Source organism: Gracilinanus agilis, chromosome 3 (genome assembly GCF_016433145.1).
Source record: "Gracilinanus agilis isolate LMUSP501 chromosome 3, AgileGrace, whole genome shotgun sequence".
Taxonomy (NCBI): Eukaryota; Metazoa; Chordata; class Mammalia; order Didelphimorphia; family Didelphidae; genus Gracilinanus; species Gracilinanus agilis.
The window spans coordinates 529,888,780-529,908,515 of record NC_058132.1 but is presented as its reverse complement, the minus strand read 5'-3'; the positions used below and the strand labels follow the sequence as shown (position 1 = coordinate 529,908,515).

The 19,736-nt window shown below is 33.7% G+C and overlaps 1 protein-coding gene across 1 annotated transcript in view; it reads right to left on the bottom strand.

The window, feature by feature from the left end:
- The window catches only part of DZIP1 (DAZ interacting zinc finger protein 1), a 95,429-nt gene that overhangs the window by 20,838 nt on the left and 54,855 nt on the right, over positions 1–19,736 (bottom strand). The window contains exons 10-11 of the mRNA XM_044670568.1: positions 18,244–18,300; positions 5,088–5,174 (exon numbers count right to left, since the gene is read on the bottom strand). Of these exons, the coding sequence (XP_044526503.1) occupies positions 5,088–5,174; positions 18,244–18,300 (144 nt within the window). The remainder of the gene's footprint in view (positions 1–5,087; positions 5,175–18,243; positions 18,301–19,736) is intronic.

Genomic DNA, 19,736 nt, shown 5'->3' with positions numbered 1-19,736 from the left:
GAGAACTAATCAAAATGGGGAGTTTCCTGATCCCCCCCTCCTAAAAGAACAACGATCCCACAGCAATTACACTAGTAGAAGCTAGTTCATTTTCAGTGCCCAATACCAGTATGATCACATCTTACTTCAGGAGAAAACAGGGAAATTTAATCTGAGTATGCACCCAAAATGCAAACTACAAAAAGCTATGAAGCTTCACTCATTAGAAACAAAACAGACAAATGCTATAGGCGTATGATCTAAAAAAAAATTGTGACCAAAGACAATGAAGGCAGAAGCATTTTTACTTGAAAATGTTGATACACTTCGATATTCTGACTACACCGAGATAGTCAACAACCATTTCTTCAGAACAGAAGTCTTCAAAACAATTGTCAATGGGAAAGTCTTGGCTACTCTGATCAACACAATGCTCCATAACAATTCCAAAGGGCTGATGATAAAAATGCCATCCACCTCCAGTGAGAGAACTGTTGGCATCTGAGGGCAGATTGAGCCTACAGCAGCATGAGAGATATGGGAAAAGGTTTTTATAAGACCCCATCTATATTAGGAGTATTGTCTTGCTTGCTTTCTCAATAGGCAGGGGGAAGGCTGGAGGGAGGGAGAGAATTTGGAACACAAAAATTAAAAATGAGTCTGAATAAAATAAAACAAAAAAAAAGGAAAAAGTAAACAGTGGATAAGATGAACTCATCCAAATTAATCAAACAATCCCTGCAAGTGCATGTCAGAGATCTGCAGACCACCCCCCCCACTCCCAGCCCCCATTGCTCAAATCACTTTAACCCTGCACTGTACTAGCACTAGAAACTACCTCAGGAACTTAAACCAGCAAATTGATTGGCATGCTCTGGACTAGAACTTCTCAGATTTTAACCCTAGGCAACTTTAGATCCATTCAATGTTTCACAGACCTCCTCTATTCTCCTATATTATATGTTTTTATGATATAGATCATGGTTTTCTATTGCTTTTCTGTATTATTCCCTCTGGATACTACACTGATATTTTGGCGGGGATATTTAAGTGCTCGAAATTATACTCCCTAAATGATGACATGCTTCCCAATTCAAGGGTGTTCTGGAGCCAGCTCATACTGGCTCTTAAAAGCCAGTTAGTTGTTAACTCTACATTCATTTACTCCTTATAAATAGGCAAGCCCTACAAAATGAGGGTTTGATTTTTTTTGTTTTGCTTTGTTTTTATTTTAATTTTTAATTTATTTGTCTACTGTCTAGACTTAAGAAAGTGATGCATATCACCTAATGATGTTAATGATTATTAAGGATAAATTGATGTTAATGATGCGCAGATTGAATTTAAAAGTGTGTTGTGAGTAGATTTTTTTTAGTTATTAAAAACTTACCAGCATGATCTCTGCCAATACTTAGAGGTTTAAATGTGTACTAATTATTAAAAGAATAGAAATGAATTAAAGTAGAGGTGATAATTCATTGACTAAAGTTAGGTTAAACATACAATATTCATTAACTCTGCCCTAGCTTAAAAAAGTAAGTGAGTCAAATCGAGGAAATAACAAAACAAATGAAAAGTAAGGAAAACACTTTATATGTAATCATGAAATTATAAATGAATTCAGCCTTAGTGTTTGGGATTCAAAAGTAATAAGTCCCATTGCCAAACTTTCAGAGATATAGATTTTTTTAGGGAAAAAACCTGAAACTCTTGAGAATATTATACATTAAAGGGAAAAATTTTACTTTTCAGTGCAATAGAAATTACAAAGCAAATGTTTAGATAAAGGGAACACAAAACATGCAAATTATTCCTGCAATATGATAACAGAATGTTCACGGAAAAGGAAATTCTGTTAAGTATTAGTAATATATTTGTTTAAATTGTTTATTTAATGGAATTAATATTGAATTAAAACCATCATGAAAGGACCTATAAAATAACACAGTGAGTGATGGACTTTGAGACAGAGGAAAACTGGAGTTAGAATCTTGCCTCAGTCATTTGTGAACTGGTAGCCCAAATCACTTAACCCTTCCCAGTTTAGTTTCCTTATCGATAAAATGGGGACTATAAGAGCACTTAACTCACACTCATTATGAGGATCAAAAGTAAGTAAAGCACATTTTGAGCTTTAAAGCACTGTGGGATAGTGTTGTATAAGCAAAGATATGTGTCACCTATATGTCCTGTATCTGTAATATCAATTTTTTTTACTCTGGAGGTACAATAATAATTAGCATTTATATAACACTTAAAGGTTTGCAAAAGCATTTCACCATATTATCTCATTTTAGTCTCACAACAATCCCAAGATAGAGGTGCTATTTTTATTCTCATTTTACAGATGAGGAAACTGAGGCAGAGATTAGATGCCTTGTCCAGGGTCACATAGCTAGTAATGTCTGTAGGTAGACTGGAAACAAGCTCTTCACGCTTTAGATTCAGCACTCTAACCTTAGTGAGTCACCTTCTTGCCTCTAATGTGAAGAAAAGGGATAGAAATGATCATAAAAATCCATAAGGAAGCCTAATTATAGCACAAAAATCTGTCTCATTTCTTTTCCTATTTTTTTTTCTTTTTTTTCCCTATTCTTTGGGAAATGAGCAGCAGTAATTCTTAGCCCTGGTTTTTTCAGAGGCTAAGAAGTCTCCAATGATTTGAATGACTGCAGAAAATTTAAAAACCAAATTACTTTTAAAATTATTTTAAAACAAAGGCCAAATAGTTATTTCTGGAAGTATGCACTGTCAAATACAACAGCAAAAACACTAGCAAAACAGGGGCAGGTATGCAGCTCAGTGGATAGAGAACCAGATCTGGAGACTGCAGGTTCTGGTTCAAATCTGGCCTCAGATACTTCCTAGCTGTGTTAACTTGGGCAAACCACTTAAACACAATTGTCTAGTCCTTAACTGCTCTTATGCCTTAGAATTGATCATTAGTATCGATTCTAAGACAAAAGGGAAGGGTTAAAAATATATATACTGGCAGAGCAACGACAAAGAAAATGAGCCTCATTCAGCAAAAGGCAGTAAAATCACCCAAAGAGAGCTGAGAATGGGCAATAAGAGAAACAAAGGGATAACACACCAACTGGAGAGATGACTTCTGTTGTTTAAATGAGATAAATGAATGTATGCTTTTAGATTGCTGGTTGCGCCATTTTGTAAAATCATTCCTGAAATGACTAGTGCTGTAATGAAGACACGCTCCTAATGTGATATCCTTCTTTTCCATTTTGATGAAGCTACTGGTCTAAGACCATGATGGGGATGAGTTGTCCTGAGTCAATCACATTCCCTCCATTGTCCTCTTGTTTATTTATTTCATTTTACGTTTGTTTCCCAAACTACACGTAGTTTCAATTTTTAATAACTGACACCTTGTGATTTATGTTCTCTTTCCCTCCCCAAGATGGCAGGTATTATTTTAAAATTTACATATTTTTCCAGTGGATATATAAATATAATTTAAATAATTGCCTTGTATGTAATATGTGTTCCAGGTGGTAGAATGAAATTAGAGGGAGGACTCATGAGTATTAACTGTTTTCTGTGTGTGAAATACCATATATACCTCCCAATTGAACTGACATAAATATGAGTTGGTCAAAATCATTCACTGATCTTTGCTAGCCAAAGAAATTCAGTAGTGTAAGGGATGAAACCTATTTGTTTTTCTTTCCCAAAACACAGCCTATTTCATTATAACATATAATACAGAGACATTGAAATTATATCAAATTAGTTATAAAAAATTTTTTATAAATTATGACTATGGTATTAAAATAATCTGTTTATGATCTTGCTGAAGAATCACTTCAACACCTTCTAATTAAACTAGTCAAAAATTGAATTAACAAAAGCAAATCACTAACAGTTTCAATTATTACCCAAGAGAAGTCAGCAATTTAATTTTAAATGAAAGCACCTAAAATTCAGAGTTTCTTGCTATTAAAACTGTTTTAATGGAAATGGTCATTTCATCTTTTGCCTTTGACTAGTTTTACTATTTTGGTATTTACTAATAAAGCAAATATTTATAAGTCACTTAATAGTATGTGATATAGGGGCAAACTTGCCACCAAAATTTTTTAATGTCTTAGATTAGGGAAATTTTTTAAACTATTTAGATTTGGATGAATTTTCAAAGTATTTTATTCATTTCCATTTCAACTCAGCCGGCATTTTAAGTGCCTACTAATAAAAGCACTGTGCTTGGAACACTGTATATTCCCATAAAAATAAATGGAAGGGGACAGCTAGAGGGCTCAGTAGATAGAAAACCAGACCTGAAGATGAAGTCCTGGTTCAAATCTGGCCTCAGATACTTCCTAGCTTGTTTGACCCTGGCAAGTCACTTAATTCCAATTGCCTAACCCTTACCATTTTTGGTCTTGGAACCAATATTGATTCTAAGATGGAAAGTGAGGGATTAATTTTTTTAATGGAAGTATTTAATAAGAAATGGGACCAGGTAACAGAGCTTCTTTGTCTCCTTACTGTTTCTGGTAAAAAAATAAAATTCTCTTTTTGGGGTCATTTGAAATCTTTTGCAATCTGGCTCCACCCTACACTTCGTACCTTATTTCATATTTCTCCCCCTTAATTCATTCTATATTACACCTAGTTGCATTTCCCCATTCAAAACATTACATTTTCCATCTTTGTGCTGGAATGATGCCCCTCTTCTTCATGTCCACCTCCTGGAACCCTTAAAGTCCTCTGAGGCTCTGCTAAGGAGCTACTTCCTTTGTGTGGTTGCCTGATTTTTCTTGTTATTAGTACCCCCAAGAAATTATTTGTGTTGTATATATTTTTACTTAAATCATCTGCATATGTTGTATATCCATTCAGCAGTTCTGATCTCCTTGGGATTCGAATCTATTTCATTTTTTTGTTTTTTATACCAAAAGCCTGTGCAAAGAGTTGGCACTTAATATACACTTGCTGAATGTTAAGTGGATGAATATATATGTCACAAATAGAAAATGTTTATAAATTCTAAATATCTCCTTAATATAAATGTACAGTATCACAACATTGTAGATAACAGATTTTCAAGGTTTCATCTATTTTCATAAAAAATATAGTAATTTATGTACCCAAGCCTTGATTGACACCACTGCTACCTTTTTCTTCCTCTGAACGTTCTTCTATTGGTTCCAATATATGCCACGAAGATGCCTGTTCTATTAATGAGGAAAAATAGGAATAGTACAAACAGGACAACGGAAGAACAAAGTCAAAGGAGAATTAGTTTCTTTTCTAACACAATTCTGAAAGTATCGTGTAATTTCTACGGTAATTTTTTCATTACTCTATAGGAGATATTTCATATAATTCAATTTATTTAGGTATCTAATTAAAGAAAGGTTTTATCAGACTTATAAACTGACTTTATAAAGCATAGGGAAATAATATCTTACATATTTATTTGAATGAGTTCCACTTTTAGGAATTTATATGCTTTAAATAATTAGATTAAGACTTCTTATTTAGCCTTCACTAAATCGTAACCATTTTACTAAACATTTTATTTTATACGAAACTTTAAAATGCAGCTAGTTTCTTTTATTTGAAAGTCAATTATATATACACATAATGTCTTGTGTTTTCCATTTCTACCTGAAAACAAACTGATCTTCATGTCATGATCTCCAATTATTTCATAGGATCATAGATCTATAGCGGGAAAAGATAATAGAAGGCATCTAATCCAACTTTCATTTTACAAACCAAGAAACAGAGGCTTAGTGGGATTAAGCAACTTGCCCAAACCCACAGGGTAGTGAGCATCACCAGATGGGATTTGAAACAATGCTGAGACTTTTGAGACAATGCTAATGCTCCTTCCTCTATACTTGACTACTTCTTGACTTCCCTATATTGGATATTACGCAGGTAGCACACTTGTTATTTTTATTTTAGTGTTCAATGTTCTTTACAGCTAGGTAGGTAGGTGGCACAGTTGATAGAGTACTGGGCTTAGAGTCAGGAAGACTCATTTTTCTGAGTTCAAATCCAGCCTCAGGCATGTATTAGCTGTGTGATCCTGTGCAAGTCACTTAACTTTGCCTCAGTTTCCTCAACTGTAAAATAAGCTGGAGAAGTAAATGGCAAGTGATTCTAGTATTTTTGCCAAGAAAACCTCAAATGGGATCAAGAAGAGCCAGATACAAAAGAAAATGATTGAACAACAAATTATTTACAAAAATAGAAATAGCTCTACTGATTATCAAATGAGAGAAAAAAGGTCAGTGCCCCTTAAATACCTCTCCTACTGGGTAACTCCACTATTGTATTCTAAATGTATTTTGACTATTGCTCATGCCTAAACTTACTTTAAAGGTATCATTTAATAAATACACTTTAATCTGGTGAGAAAAAAAAAAGCTTTTTTCCATTGAACAAAAGAAAGTAAAGAAAGCAAAGAAATATTTTTAAAAAATCATTTCTCAACATCCTTAAAAAAATACAAACTGAATTTTGCCATCTAGTGAGATTCTTTTAATAATTCTTCCCTGAAAATGAAAAAAAAAAGCACTCAATCTGATTGATAAAATGTTATAGTTAAATAAAAATGTCAGTTCAAAAGAAAAGAAAGAAATTCCCTGGCTTCCAACAGACCCTGAGTTAATTAAATAAACTACTTTACACTAATGTAACTACTTTGAATATAGAGAATAGAAACATTTCTATTAATTAAACCCCCTGCTTTAAATAAAGAATGAAAAGAAAATTTGACCAAACTGATTTCTCAGTGTTTGAAGGGATTCTTATCTTCATCACCAAATTCCTCATATTCTGAATCCTAGTTGTCCAGATGACAGCCATGACTTCATGAAGTTAATCCATATGCCATCTGTCCTCATTTTAATAAAACTGAACACCAATACCATGTTTTTCACACTGGAGCTTAAATAAGATATTCAGGATAGGTTTTACCTTATACAAAAAAAAAGCCTGTTTTATTTACTAGAACTGTTCACAGGAAATGAATAATTTGCTTTTCCAACTTAAAAAAGAAATTCTTAACATAGGGTTATTATTTGACATTACTAAATTGAAGTGATAATGAACATATTTCTTTTAAAATCTTCAAAGAAATGATACATGCACAATATATCACTTAAGGTTAGTTGCATGTCTCATTTTTTTCCCCACTTATATTTAGTTGCTTCTTAAACTATAGAATGTGAAAAAATGTGAATATAAATATGAAATTTTCTATTATAGTTTATGGAAATCAATCTAATTTCCAATCACTATCTCTAATCACATATACTTTTCCACTTGCAGATTACTTTCTACTTAGTCAAAAATAATTTTAACTTTTCATTTTTATTAGGCTTCTTTCAAGAAGAACTTATGATTTATTTATCACACTGAAGATTTGTAGTTAGAATATATATGCCATGTATCTAAAAATACATAATGGTAGGGGCAGCTGGGTAGCTCAGTGGATTGAGAGTCAGGCCTAGAGAAGAGAAGTCCTAGGTTCAAATCCGACCTCAGACACTTCCCAGCTGTGTGACCCTGGGCAAGTCTCTTGACCCTCATTGCCCACCCTTACCACTCTTCCACCTAGGAGCCAATACACAGAAGTTAAGGGCTTAAAAAATTAAAAAACAAATAAATAAATAATAAAAACAAACAAACAAATAAATAAATAAAGATACATAATGGAGAACACAGCTAACCTGAAAATGAGGTTCACATATCTATTCCCTGAGTAGCTTCCTCTTCTTTGACTTAGGTAATTTCACTGAATGAAATGGGATAACTCTCAGTTAAATGGAAAATAGTTTGGAACATTTTGTTATTTCCCAATCATACTGAGTTTTCATCATACATGATATGGAAGGTGTTAAAGGAACTTACAAAAAATATTGACCTCCCCCCCCCAAAATCCAAAATAAGTGAGTAACCGTGGGATGAGGGGCAAAATGAAAACCCTGAGTAAATACTGGCATTAGATTTCATTTAAATTTGGCAAGAATACCTTCAGGTTAATATAATTTGGCCTATTTTAGAACTCAATATTTCCTCTAAAATGGTAGGTTATCTTACGTTTAGGTGAGGAGCAAATCTTGGCTATGATAAATGTGTCTACTATTGCATACATTTAGCAATTATCTAGATGTTCTGTACAGTAGTAACCATTTAGTACTTTCTTAGTTAAAGCATCCAAATTCCTTCTCATTAATTTTGGTCAATTCCAATTCATCCCACAAATATCTATTATATTCATTCCTTTTGCTTGACAATTGTCTTTTATAAAAGCCCCACACCCATGAGTTCCCTCCTATTCACCCAAAAGAGATCCCTTTTTCATGGTATTTTGCCTGGTTTCACATCCTGGAATTCCTGGTTTCCTTTAAGACCCAACCCAAGCCCCATCTTCTGGATGATCCTTCCTTTCAAGATCTCTCCCTGTTCCTCCTCTCGCTCCCACTTCTGCCACCTTTTATCCTTTTTAAAGGTGTTTTCTGGTCAAGTCAACCATGGGACAGATACTGTTCTAAGCATTAGCATTACCCTTGAGGAGTTTACAATGTAATTGGGGGAAACAACATGCAAACAACAGTACAAACAAGTCATAGACACAATAAAATGGAGGTCAACGGAGGGAAGGCACAAATATTAAGGAGGAATGGGAAAGATTTCTTGCAGAAAGAGAGGCTTATCTTTGTTTCTATAACATATACACACATGAACATACATATGTACATGCACAGAGAGATTTATTGCTCAGCCATTTTTCGGTCGTGTCTAACTCATGATCCGATTTGGAGTTTTCTTAACAAAAATACTGGAGTGGTTTACCATTTTCTTCTTCTTTGGAAGAAATTGAGGCAAACAGATGAAGTGATTTGCCCAGGGTCAACCAGATAATAAGCATCCGAGGCCAGATTTGAACTCAAGGAAATGAATCTTTCTGACTCCAGGCATAGCACTCTATCCACTGTACCACCACCACTGCCATACTTTTACAAATATCTACTTTAGGTATCTTGGGAGTTTTTTACTGTTATTGTTTGTTTGCTTTGATTTTTAAAAATGCTTACCCTTCCATTTTAGAACCAATACTGTAGGTAAAGAGCAGTAAGGGTCAGGCAATGGGGGTTAAGTGCCTTGTCCAGGGTCACATAGCTAGGAAATGTCTGAGGCTAGATTTGAACCCTGAACCTTCTGTCTCTAGGTCTGGCTCTCAATCCACTCAGCCACGTCACTGAAACTTGAGATTTTCAAATTGTAGTCAGCAGTCAAAGACACATATAGGTGTGTGTTTTTATATATAATATAATGTATGCATATATATTTATATAATATTCAAAGTGTACAATTATATAATACACAATGTGTGCATATATAATTTTATATAATATTCAACATATATAATGATATATAATTTAAAATATATGCATATATTATATGTAAATACAAGGTGTACATAATTATATATAATATACAATGTATGCATATGTAATCATATAATATACCAGATATTAATATAGAATTATATATTATATGTCACATACAATGCATGTATATAAAATTATATATACTTGTGCATATATAAAATTATATATGATATAAAATGTATGGATAAAATATATCTAATATACCATGCATGCATAATTATATATTACTTATTATATATAAGGTGTGCACATATAATTATGTATCATACAGAAAGTATGTATATATAACTATCTATAATATACAAAGCATGCATATATAATTATATAGTCTATAAGGTATACAATATATTATTACATATAATATACAATGTATACATAAATAAAATATATATAATATACAATGTATACATATATATATATATAATATGCATTCCAATAGGAATTATTTTGCTGTTGTTGTTTTTCCCTACCATCTAGTACAAAACTGGCAAACAGTAGTCACTTAATAAATGCTAGTTGATGAACTAATAGAATTCTATTTACTGAATGAATGACACATTTTTTGTGAAGTCTGTAAAATGTTTGATGTAACTTTGGGGAGTGTCAAATGAAAGGCAGAATATATAAAAGGGAAATATAATTAATGAGTATTTATTTACAATTTTCAAGTATCTATCAAAATGCAAAAGTTTAATTAAAGGAGGAGAGACAATTTTTACTAAAGATGCCATCAATTTCCACGAATGCCTTCAATAGGAAAAATCACTGAATTGAGGAATTTGAGAGTTTGGAAGGAGCAGGATGCAGCAGCCACAAACACATAGCTGAAATTTACGGATTTTATTCTTTTAGTACAGTGACTAATTTTGTTTTAGAGACTTTTTTTAGTTAGTTAAGTAACCAACATGGTCTGTAGAGAGAACGAGCATCTGAAGCAGTTGAGTAAATGGGGACAGCTCAGTGGATTGGGAGCAACCATGGGCAAGTCACTTAACCCCTATTGCTAGCCTTTACCACTCTTCTGCATTAAAACCAATACACATCAGTATTGATTCTAAGATGGAAGGTAAGGGTTTAAAAATAAATATATTCAGTGTGCAGTCAGGTGGATCATGGATAGAGAGCCAGATCTGGAGACATGCAGTCCTGGGTTCAAATATGGCCTCAGATACTTCCTAGCTGTGTGATCATAGGCAAGTCACTTAATTCCAGTTGGCTAACCCTTCCAGCATTTCTACTTGGAACCTATACTTAGTATTGATTCTAAGATAGATGGTAAAGGTTTAAAAGAATTCTATTAAAGGAATGGTTATAAATAATATAAATAGTACATACTATTTTTCAGGCTTAGAGGTATGGTGAGGCTAGCCTACTTTGTACTTAGATACTACTCAGGTTACTCTGGCTTAGATAGGCACAATTTGACTCTAGCTCTAGCCCAGGGCATCTGTTGTTTTTTATGAGTGGTATGCCAAGGTTCTGACTTCTTTCTGCTCTGCCCAGGGGTTGGTGTTAACTACTGACTCACAAACAGATACTGACCAAGTGAGAGCTGCCAACCAGTGATACTGGGACAAAATGGGGAGGAACCATATGGATTTTCCCAAGCTAGAAAGGGAACATGTGGTAGCTGCCAACTCACAAATTGGTGGCACTATGGTGAAAGGGAATATTGGGTGGGTGCACAGTGGTAGCAGTGATCTACATGCCAATGAAAACTGGTTCACGTGCCATCTCTCTGGCATGCATGTCATAGTTTTCTGACCCCTGTTTTAGCTTCTATTTTGGCTTCTGACTATGAGTTCAAACTTTCAAGATCTAAAGTTAAAGGGTAGATATTTGGAAAAATAAATGTTCCCTTGTTTATCTTCAAGGCTTTAGGAAAAATGACTATTTAAAACCTTGGGCTCTGAGTACCTAATAATAAGTATTGCTAGTATTTATATAATGCCCAAAGTTTGACAAAGTAATTTGTATATTTTAATCCTGAGGGGTAGGTAATATTATAATACCCATTTTATAGGTAAGGGAATTGAGACAGAGAGAGATTAAGCAACTTGCTCAGGGATCACAAAGTTAGGGAGGATCTGAGAAAAGATTCAAGCTTAGGTCTTCCTGACTCCAAGTTCTCCTACATTCTGTCTATTGTGCACCACCTAGATGCTTCAAAGCCAAAGTCATCAGAGTTCAAGGATCATGAGAAATGAGGCAGTAGTTAGTAAGAGAAGGAAAAATTCCTAGCTGGAAAAATACCATTGTGGCATTGAGATCCTACTCTAAAAGTCTCAAACTTTTTGTTGTTTCTGAAACCTCTCAGTAAAAACAAAAACTCTTTTATTGGAACCCATGCCCCAAAGATTTTTAAAATCATTTTCTTACATGTCCATTAATAACTTGATAAAAGGTAGTATAGACAATGAAGCAATATCAGTACCTAACATATGTTCACCAAGGGTATAGCATCTAGATTTTAAAAAGAGAAACTAAAGGTAGTTAAGGAAGAAATAGACAGTAAAACTATACTAGTGGGGGGACTTCAATTTTCCCCTATCAGAATTAGATAAATCTAACCAAAAAAATAAATAAGAAAGTAAAGGAAGTAAATGAAATTTTAGAAAATTTAGATTTAATAGCTATCTAGAAGAAATTAAATAGGGATAAAAAATATATCTACTTTTCAGTAGCACATGGTATATATATAAAAACTGACAATGTATTAGGGCAATGATGGTGAACCTTTTAGAGACCAATTGCTCAAAATGTGACCCTCATGTGCATGTGAATTGCCCCATTACCCCAGACAGGGGAGGGAGGAAGTACTCGCATTGGGCTGCTGGGCAGAGGGGCAGGTCATGTGAGAAATGTCCTCAGGTGCGTTGGAGAGGGAGAGGAGAACAGCCCTCATAGGCATACATTTCCATAGATTTGCCAACTTCACAACCAAAAGAGAAAAACAGAAATAACAAATGTAGCTTTTCTAGATCATAATACAATAAAATTATAATCAATAGGGGTTCATGGAAAGGCAAATTAAAAATTAATTGGAAACTAAATAATCTAATTCTTCAAAATGAATGGGTCAAAGAACAAATCATAGAAATAATCATTGATTTCACTGAAGAGAATGACGATGAGGAGGCAACATATCAAAATATAGCCAAAGCAGTACTCAGGGGACAATTTATATCCCTGAATGCTTATATCAATAAAATAGAAAAAAAGCAGATCAATAAATTAGACATGCAAGTAAAAAAAAACTATAAAAAGAACAAATTAAAAATTCCCATATAAAGGCTAAATTGGAAATCCTAACATTTAAAGGAGAATTGAAAGTAAAAGATCTATTGAATTAATAAATAAAGCCTGTGTTGATTATATGAAAAAACAAATAAAATTACTCTGATTAGAAAAAAGGAAAGAAGAGGATCAAATTACCAGTATCAAAAATGAAAAGGATGATTTCACCTCCAATGAAGAAGAAATTAAGGCAGTCATTAGGAGCTATTTTGTCCAATTTTATGACAACAAATCTGATAATCTAGATGAATATTTACAAAAACATAAATTGCCTAGATTAACAAAAGAGGAAATAGAATACTTAGATAATCCCATCTCAGAAAAAGAAATTGAATAAGCTATCAATAAATTCCCTAAGAAAAAATCCCCAGGGCCAGACATATTTACAAGTAAATTCTAGCAAGCATTTAAAGAATAGTTAATCCCAATACTAAACAAACTATTTGGCAAAATTAGCAAGGGATGAGTCCTACCAAATTCTTTATATAACACAAATATGATGATGATACCTAAGCCAGGAAGACCAAAAACAGAAAGGAAATTACAGACCAATTTCTTTAATGAATATTGATGCAAAAATCTTAACTGTCCATTACTAATGGTACCAAACTCTATAATGTTTTTTTTTTAATTCTATTTCCTGGTAGATTTTATTCTGAATATAACAAAGACAGAAACAACTTAGTGAGAAACACATAGCGATCAGCAATTGTTCCTGCATTTAGAACATATTGGACATGCCATCTCCATCTCCTGGCTTCCTTTAAGCCCTAGTTAAGATTCCACCTTCTCTAGGAAACCTTTCATAATTCTTTATTCTAGTGCTTTCCTTCTATTGGTTATTTAAAATTTATTCTGTATAAAAAGGTATTTGCACATAATAGTTTGCATGGTGTCTCCCACATTTGACTGTAAGCTCCTTGAGGGCAGGGATTGTCTTTTACCTTTCTTTGAACCACCAGCCCTTAGCACATTACCTGGCATATAGTAGGCACTTAACATTTACTATCTGACTGACTCTTAAGTGCTTTACAATTACTTTCATTTCTCCATTTCCTTATTAGCCACTTTTTCCTTTTAACATTAAAAAAGTTTGCTTTATCTGTAAATAACTGCAACTCTGCCAAAACCACAGAACTTCAAAAACAATTTAGTAATATACACATCATACATCAGAATCACAAGACATAAACCATAATTGAAGATAGCCATAAATATATTTGCATTTTGTTTGTTTGTGATTTTGTACTTTGAACTGACTTCATGGATATCTGTTGTACGTTAGAGATATATTATTGATGAATATTTCTGCTTTTTTGTTTTTTCGAATGTCTTCATTTCCATTAATTATTCATAATGGGTATTTTCAAATCATTTTCCACATGTCTTCATCTCACCCAGTTATTCAAAATAGGAATCATCACAATGGGTTTTACTAACAGTGTAGAAAAAAAAAACTAAATGAGTACAATGTTACACATATTGTGCAGAGGAAGACCAATAACAATTCACTGGACTTCATATATTATTGAATGCACTCAAGGGCTGATTCTAGAACAAGTCAAATTTTCTTTCACATCATCCACATGGACCAACAACCAATAGTTCTTCTCACCATTTGAAGGCACACACAGTATTGGCATAGCAAGAATGTCAGACAAGTTTTCTGTCTGTGTCTGTCCATTATAATATATCTTCTTTCACTGAATAACTCTAGGACTGTGAAATTCAGTTTGAGAAATTCTGACATGCAGAACACTACTGGGCATGGAGTCAGAGGACCTTATGCTCAAGCTCAGGGACTCTGGATGAATCACTTCATCTTTCTGAGACTTAGGCAAAATTAGCAAACTGGGCTACATTGATCTCTGTGGTTCCATTGAACTCTTAAATACCATGCCTCTGCTCCTTTTTACGTTCAAGAGTGAGGGGCAACATGATAACAGAGGAAAGAATATTTGATACAGTTAGGAGAGAGGTGAATTCTTACTGCTGCTTTGGATATTCATGAGCTCTTTGATAAATCATTTCCACCATTCTAAGCTTTGGTAAACTTCTCAAGGTTGTTGTTAAGAAAGAGCTTTGTAAATCTTAAAGATTTACAGAAATCAGAGTTATTAAAGTGTCCTCCTATAACATTGTCCACTGTTAGGTGGATATCAGTCTGCTATCTACTTCTTTCCATCATCTGTGTCCAAAGAAAGAGTTTCTTTTCCCTTCTGTTACTATATGTATGATTACTTAAAAATGAAAATAACTATTTCTCTGGGGGTAAAAAATATGTAACTGCCAAAGTTACATGATAAGCTAAAACCTCATTGCTTTCCACACCTGGTTTCCATTTTATTCCAAATCTATCTATAGAAGAAATAACTTAGTGAGAAAGATATTGCTCATCAAAAAGTATTTTATAACTTGGAATAATTTTGCATGGTGAAAGGTCTACAGAACTTCTCATTTTCTGTATTATTTACATAAGTGGGCATTTGGGGGGAGAGAAGATTCAGTTAATGCTATTTTTGTTCTTAAAAATTCAGGAGTCCAAATGAAATACTGTATCTTGTTTGTGAGACAGGTATTCCTTCTCCAATCACCCTCAAAACCCAGGGCATGTTCACCATTTTACATTTATCATGCCAGTTGGAACAATTTATCACAATTTTTTCATGCCTGGCTGGTGAAATGACTTGTTAAGTTTTAAAACCCGGATATGCCTTACTCGGAATGTAAACACGGTAAGAAGAAGCAAAGCTAAATTCCAATTTTAAAAAATCTAAAATTTAAGAACATCCAAATGTTTGTTCTTGTAAGTTAAAAACATCTGAGTCCTAGCTACATAATGAAAGACAAACAAATGGCTTTAACTTACAGAGGGAAAATATAGTCTGCTCCCCACATTTCTACAGAAAGTACCAAGAAGATTTGACAAAAATTGGTATAGGATAGTTGTGAGTAAAAGAAAAAGAATCCTCTTCCTTCAATTTTAGGTCATTCTAAAGCTCTAAAAACTCTAAAACAAAGTGAGAAGCTAAATCATCCAATACTATATTATTGAGTTCCAAATAACATGGATCAAAGAAAAACCTACAAATGACAACCTCTATGTTTCTGATCATTCCAACATCAAAATGCATTCATAACTGAGGGCAATGTGTTCTGTAGTCTGTAGCCATGACTAAGAAATTCTTGATCAACTTTAACTAGGAAAATCCTAGATAGTACACCACTAAATGGCAGAATATTAGAGCCTGCTATTATTTTATCCAGAATTCAATTCTCATCCTATCTACTTACTGCCTTTAAGACCTTAGAACTGGCACTGATTGATAAATTCATCAGAGTACAATGTCAAAGGACTTATAAGTGTCTGTTTTATTATATGAAAAATAAGATGAGTATTCCACAGACTTTTAGGTAACTTTTTAGGTAACTGTTTTGCCCACTGGGAAATGACTATTCGTCCTATGAGTAAAGATGATCTTAAATAAAGATCATAGATTTTTTTCTTGGTCTGTCCCTGTGATTTCATTGTTATACTGGACTCCCAATGAGCCAGCTCCCTCTGCCAATCCAGACCAGCAAGCTCTGCATTTTATATCAGAGAATTGTCTGGGGGCTCAGAGAAGAAGAGTCACATCGCTGGTAATTGATTCTTAATTGAGGCCAGAGTTCCCAATGCTTTCATATTAAAGAGTTATTCTATCCTTCATTTGAAGCTTCACAATCAACTGGGTGAGGGCACTAAGGGTGCTAATGGAGAAGAAGAGTGTTTGACTTCCCGTACTGACAGGATTTCCCTTTCTAATTAATGGGAAAATTAAGCTGACAGAAAAATCTCATGGCCTTGCTCTCCTACCTTGGCTTTCAGGCCACAGAGGAGGAACCATGCCAGCATTGAGTGCCTCCCTTTGCCACCTGGCATTTCAAAGACCTGAGAAGCCACAACAGGGAATTCAGGGGCATGAGTAGGCTGGATTAACCAGACATCTGCTGGAGTCAGCTTATACCAACTCCAGAGAACTGCTAAATTTTTAGTCTAAGCATTTATACACCTCAAAAATTGGCAAATGCTATATTTAGGGCTTGAGATATTATTTTGTTGATTGTCTAGACTTAAGAAGGTGATGGAGAATATATGAAAGACATATTCAACTTAAAATTATGTCCTAGGTCCTATTATTTTTTTCCTCTGGAAAGCCAATAGTTAAAACATTTACCAGTTACACCCTTGAGCCTAAATAAGTCTAAATATCTTAAAATCTCTACTATTCATTATTTCTTTGGCATTGGGAATAACTTTGCTTTGTTATACTGTACATTCACAGAATGGAAAAGATATACAGTAAATAAACCTTTTATTATATAATATAGAAGGCTGATTAAAATTAGGATAGGAAAGGAAAAAAAGTAAAAAAATCCCAATAGAAGAAAAAAGATAATTAGCAACATTATACCAAATTCATCGTCTGCCTATTAAAATAATGATATAGGATAAAAACAGAAATATTATTGATGAGAAAACTTAATTATTGGACAGGTAATTCTTGAGACAAGTACTGAAGAACTCTCCTGAATAATCAACGTGAAAATCTCTACCGTTACACTATGTGGGAAAAATCTGCATGGTTCAAACACCTATGGAACTAAAAATTTAAGTTAAGAATTTATAGATTACATATTGAAGGCACATATTTAAAGACATTAACCATCTACAATAGAAATATACCCTAATGAATAACTTCATGAATCAGTGATTAAAGGAAATAGGTTTTAAAAAGTCATTCTAGGCAGAGCACAATAAGTCCAGGCAGATGGACCAAGATTGAAGGCTACAACTGGGAAGGTGGAATAGGTAATCATTTAATAGCTTCTGAAAGCATTAATGATTTAAGATAGGAAAAAGATAGTTTTCATTACCATAGTTTATAAATACAAACTTTAAAATTAAAAATGGCTAAATAATCTACATGAATTTCTTTAATAACATTTTGTCGCTTTCGGTAACGCTTTTAACATCAATCTTCTTGAAAGAAATCTAATCATTTGGACTTTGAATTAACCCCATTGGCAGGAATTTATTCTAGAGGAACTTATTTTTCCTTTTTAGTCCCCATCACATGACTTTTATAGATTATTTTACCCAGCCAATCATTGAAGCTGCCTGGATAAAAATGTGACTTTCTGTCACATTCAAAGTTAAAAAAACAATCATATACACCCCATGGCTTGTACTGGGGTTGATTGGTCTAATAGAAAGTCACATTTTTTTTCTTACTTACCAACTCCCAAAAATTATACATGAGAAGAAAGGTTATTTGGGAAAAAAAGTTAAAATCTGTATTTGAAGTTATTTCTAACCAATGTATACATTTTATACTTTCTGATCTTAATAAAGTCAAATATAGAGATTAGTTCTTTTAAGTGTCACTAAATGTTTTCTATTCTTTTTACCCCATAGAAGCACTTTCAGTTAATAAGTTATCTAACTCAGTGTGGCAACTTCACATAAAACACTGCATCAACTGTTGAAACTTACCCACTACTATTGTTTGACTTGATTTAGAATCCAAATTCTTTGATGCTGAAACATTCACTGAAACGGCATTAAAAAAAAAATAAAGAACTAACCAAGTTTCATAATTAAATCTAAATAATATGAGCATGACACAAATAAAATCTATTCAAATAAGGCATGATTACAAGAGAATAACAACAACATTTCTTTCCTTATATAAGGAAAACAAATTTCTAACTAACTCAGAATTTAAAAAAAATTAAATCACTCTTTATAAAATGAAACCTTGAAAGGTCATGTGGCCCACTTCTAGCCTTTAAGAAGAAAAATATTTCAAACTGATAAGCATTTATTCTCTATATTTTGAAGATGAAAAAAGCCCCTTCTCAAATATTCAGTGGTCCTTTTTTTGTCTTCCCTCTCACACAAACTTATGTTCTATAATGGTGTATGTTTGTGCATTGTTTTTCCACATTAGTGTTACTTAATCCATAGCCTTTTTCTCTCCATTCTATTTTGAATTGACTTTTCTTCTAGTGTAATATTGTAATTTAGTGTAATAGAGTAATTTAAATCAAAAGCCATGTCTACATTCTCTAGTCGCTATCCTAACCCAAGAAGTCAAGTGTCATTTGAGATTCCATTATGGCCAATGGCCCTTGTTTACAAAATGACTAGTTAGGCTTATTTATAGGCTATGCCAACAAAAGAGTATTGTCTCAATGTATTCTTTCTCAATAATCTGACCTAGCTGCCATGTTCCTCAGGTTTCCCACTTATGGGTGGTTTCAGTAGCCCTTTTTTTAGAGAAGGAAATTGGAAAGGGGGTGGATCTAGATCTGTAATTTCATTCATCCTAATTTACTAATGTGGAAGGAAGGGAAGAGAAAGGGAAATAAGCATTTATTAAGCACCTACTGTATGCCAGGTGCAATGCTAAGCACTTTTTCAAATATCTCATTTGATCTTTAAAATAATCCTATAAAGAAGATGTTATTATTATCCCCATTTTATAGTTGAGTAAACTGATGCAGAAAAGGTTAGGTGACTTGCCCAGGGTCATGCAGCTAAGCTAGTAAGTGTAAGAGTTCAAATTTGGACCTACTTCTCCCATATGTCAGGCTCAGCATTCTATTCACTAAGCCACCAAGTTGCCTCTACATATGGAAGTTACAAAACTTAGAGAGTTGCCTAAGGCACTGAGATGTTAAGTGATTTATGTATAGCCCCACAGTCAGAAGCTATAAGAAGCAAAACTTGAACCCAGGTCTACCTGACTCCAGAGTTGGTCATCCATCCACTACCCTAACACTGCTTCTATTTAGTAGTGCATGCACTTGAGAATCAATTTCATTTTCTTTAACTGTTCCTGTTTCCAACATGGAAATTCTCTCCCTCTCTTTTCCTTCTCCCTCTCCCTCCCTCCCTCTCTCTGTCTCTCTTTTTTCCTCCTCCCTCTCTATCTCTCTCCCTCCCTCTCCCTCTCTCCCTCCCTCCCTCTCCCTCTCTCCCTT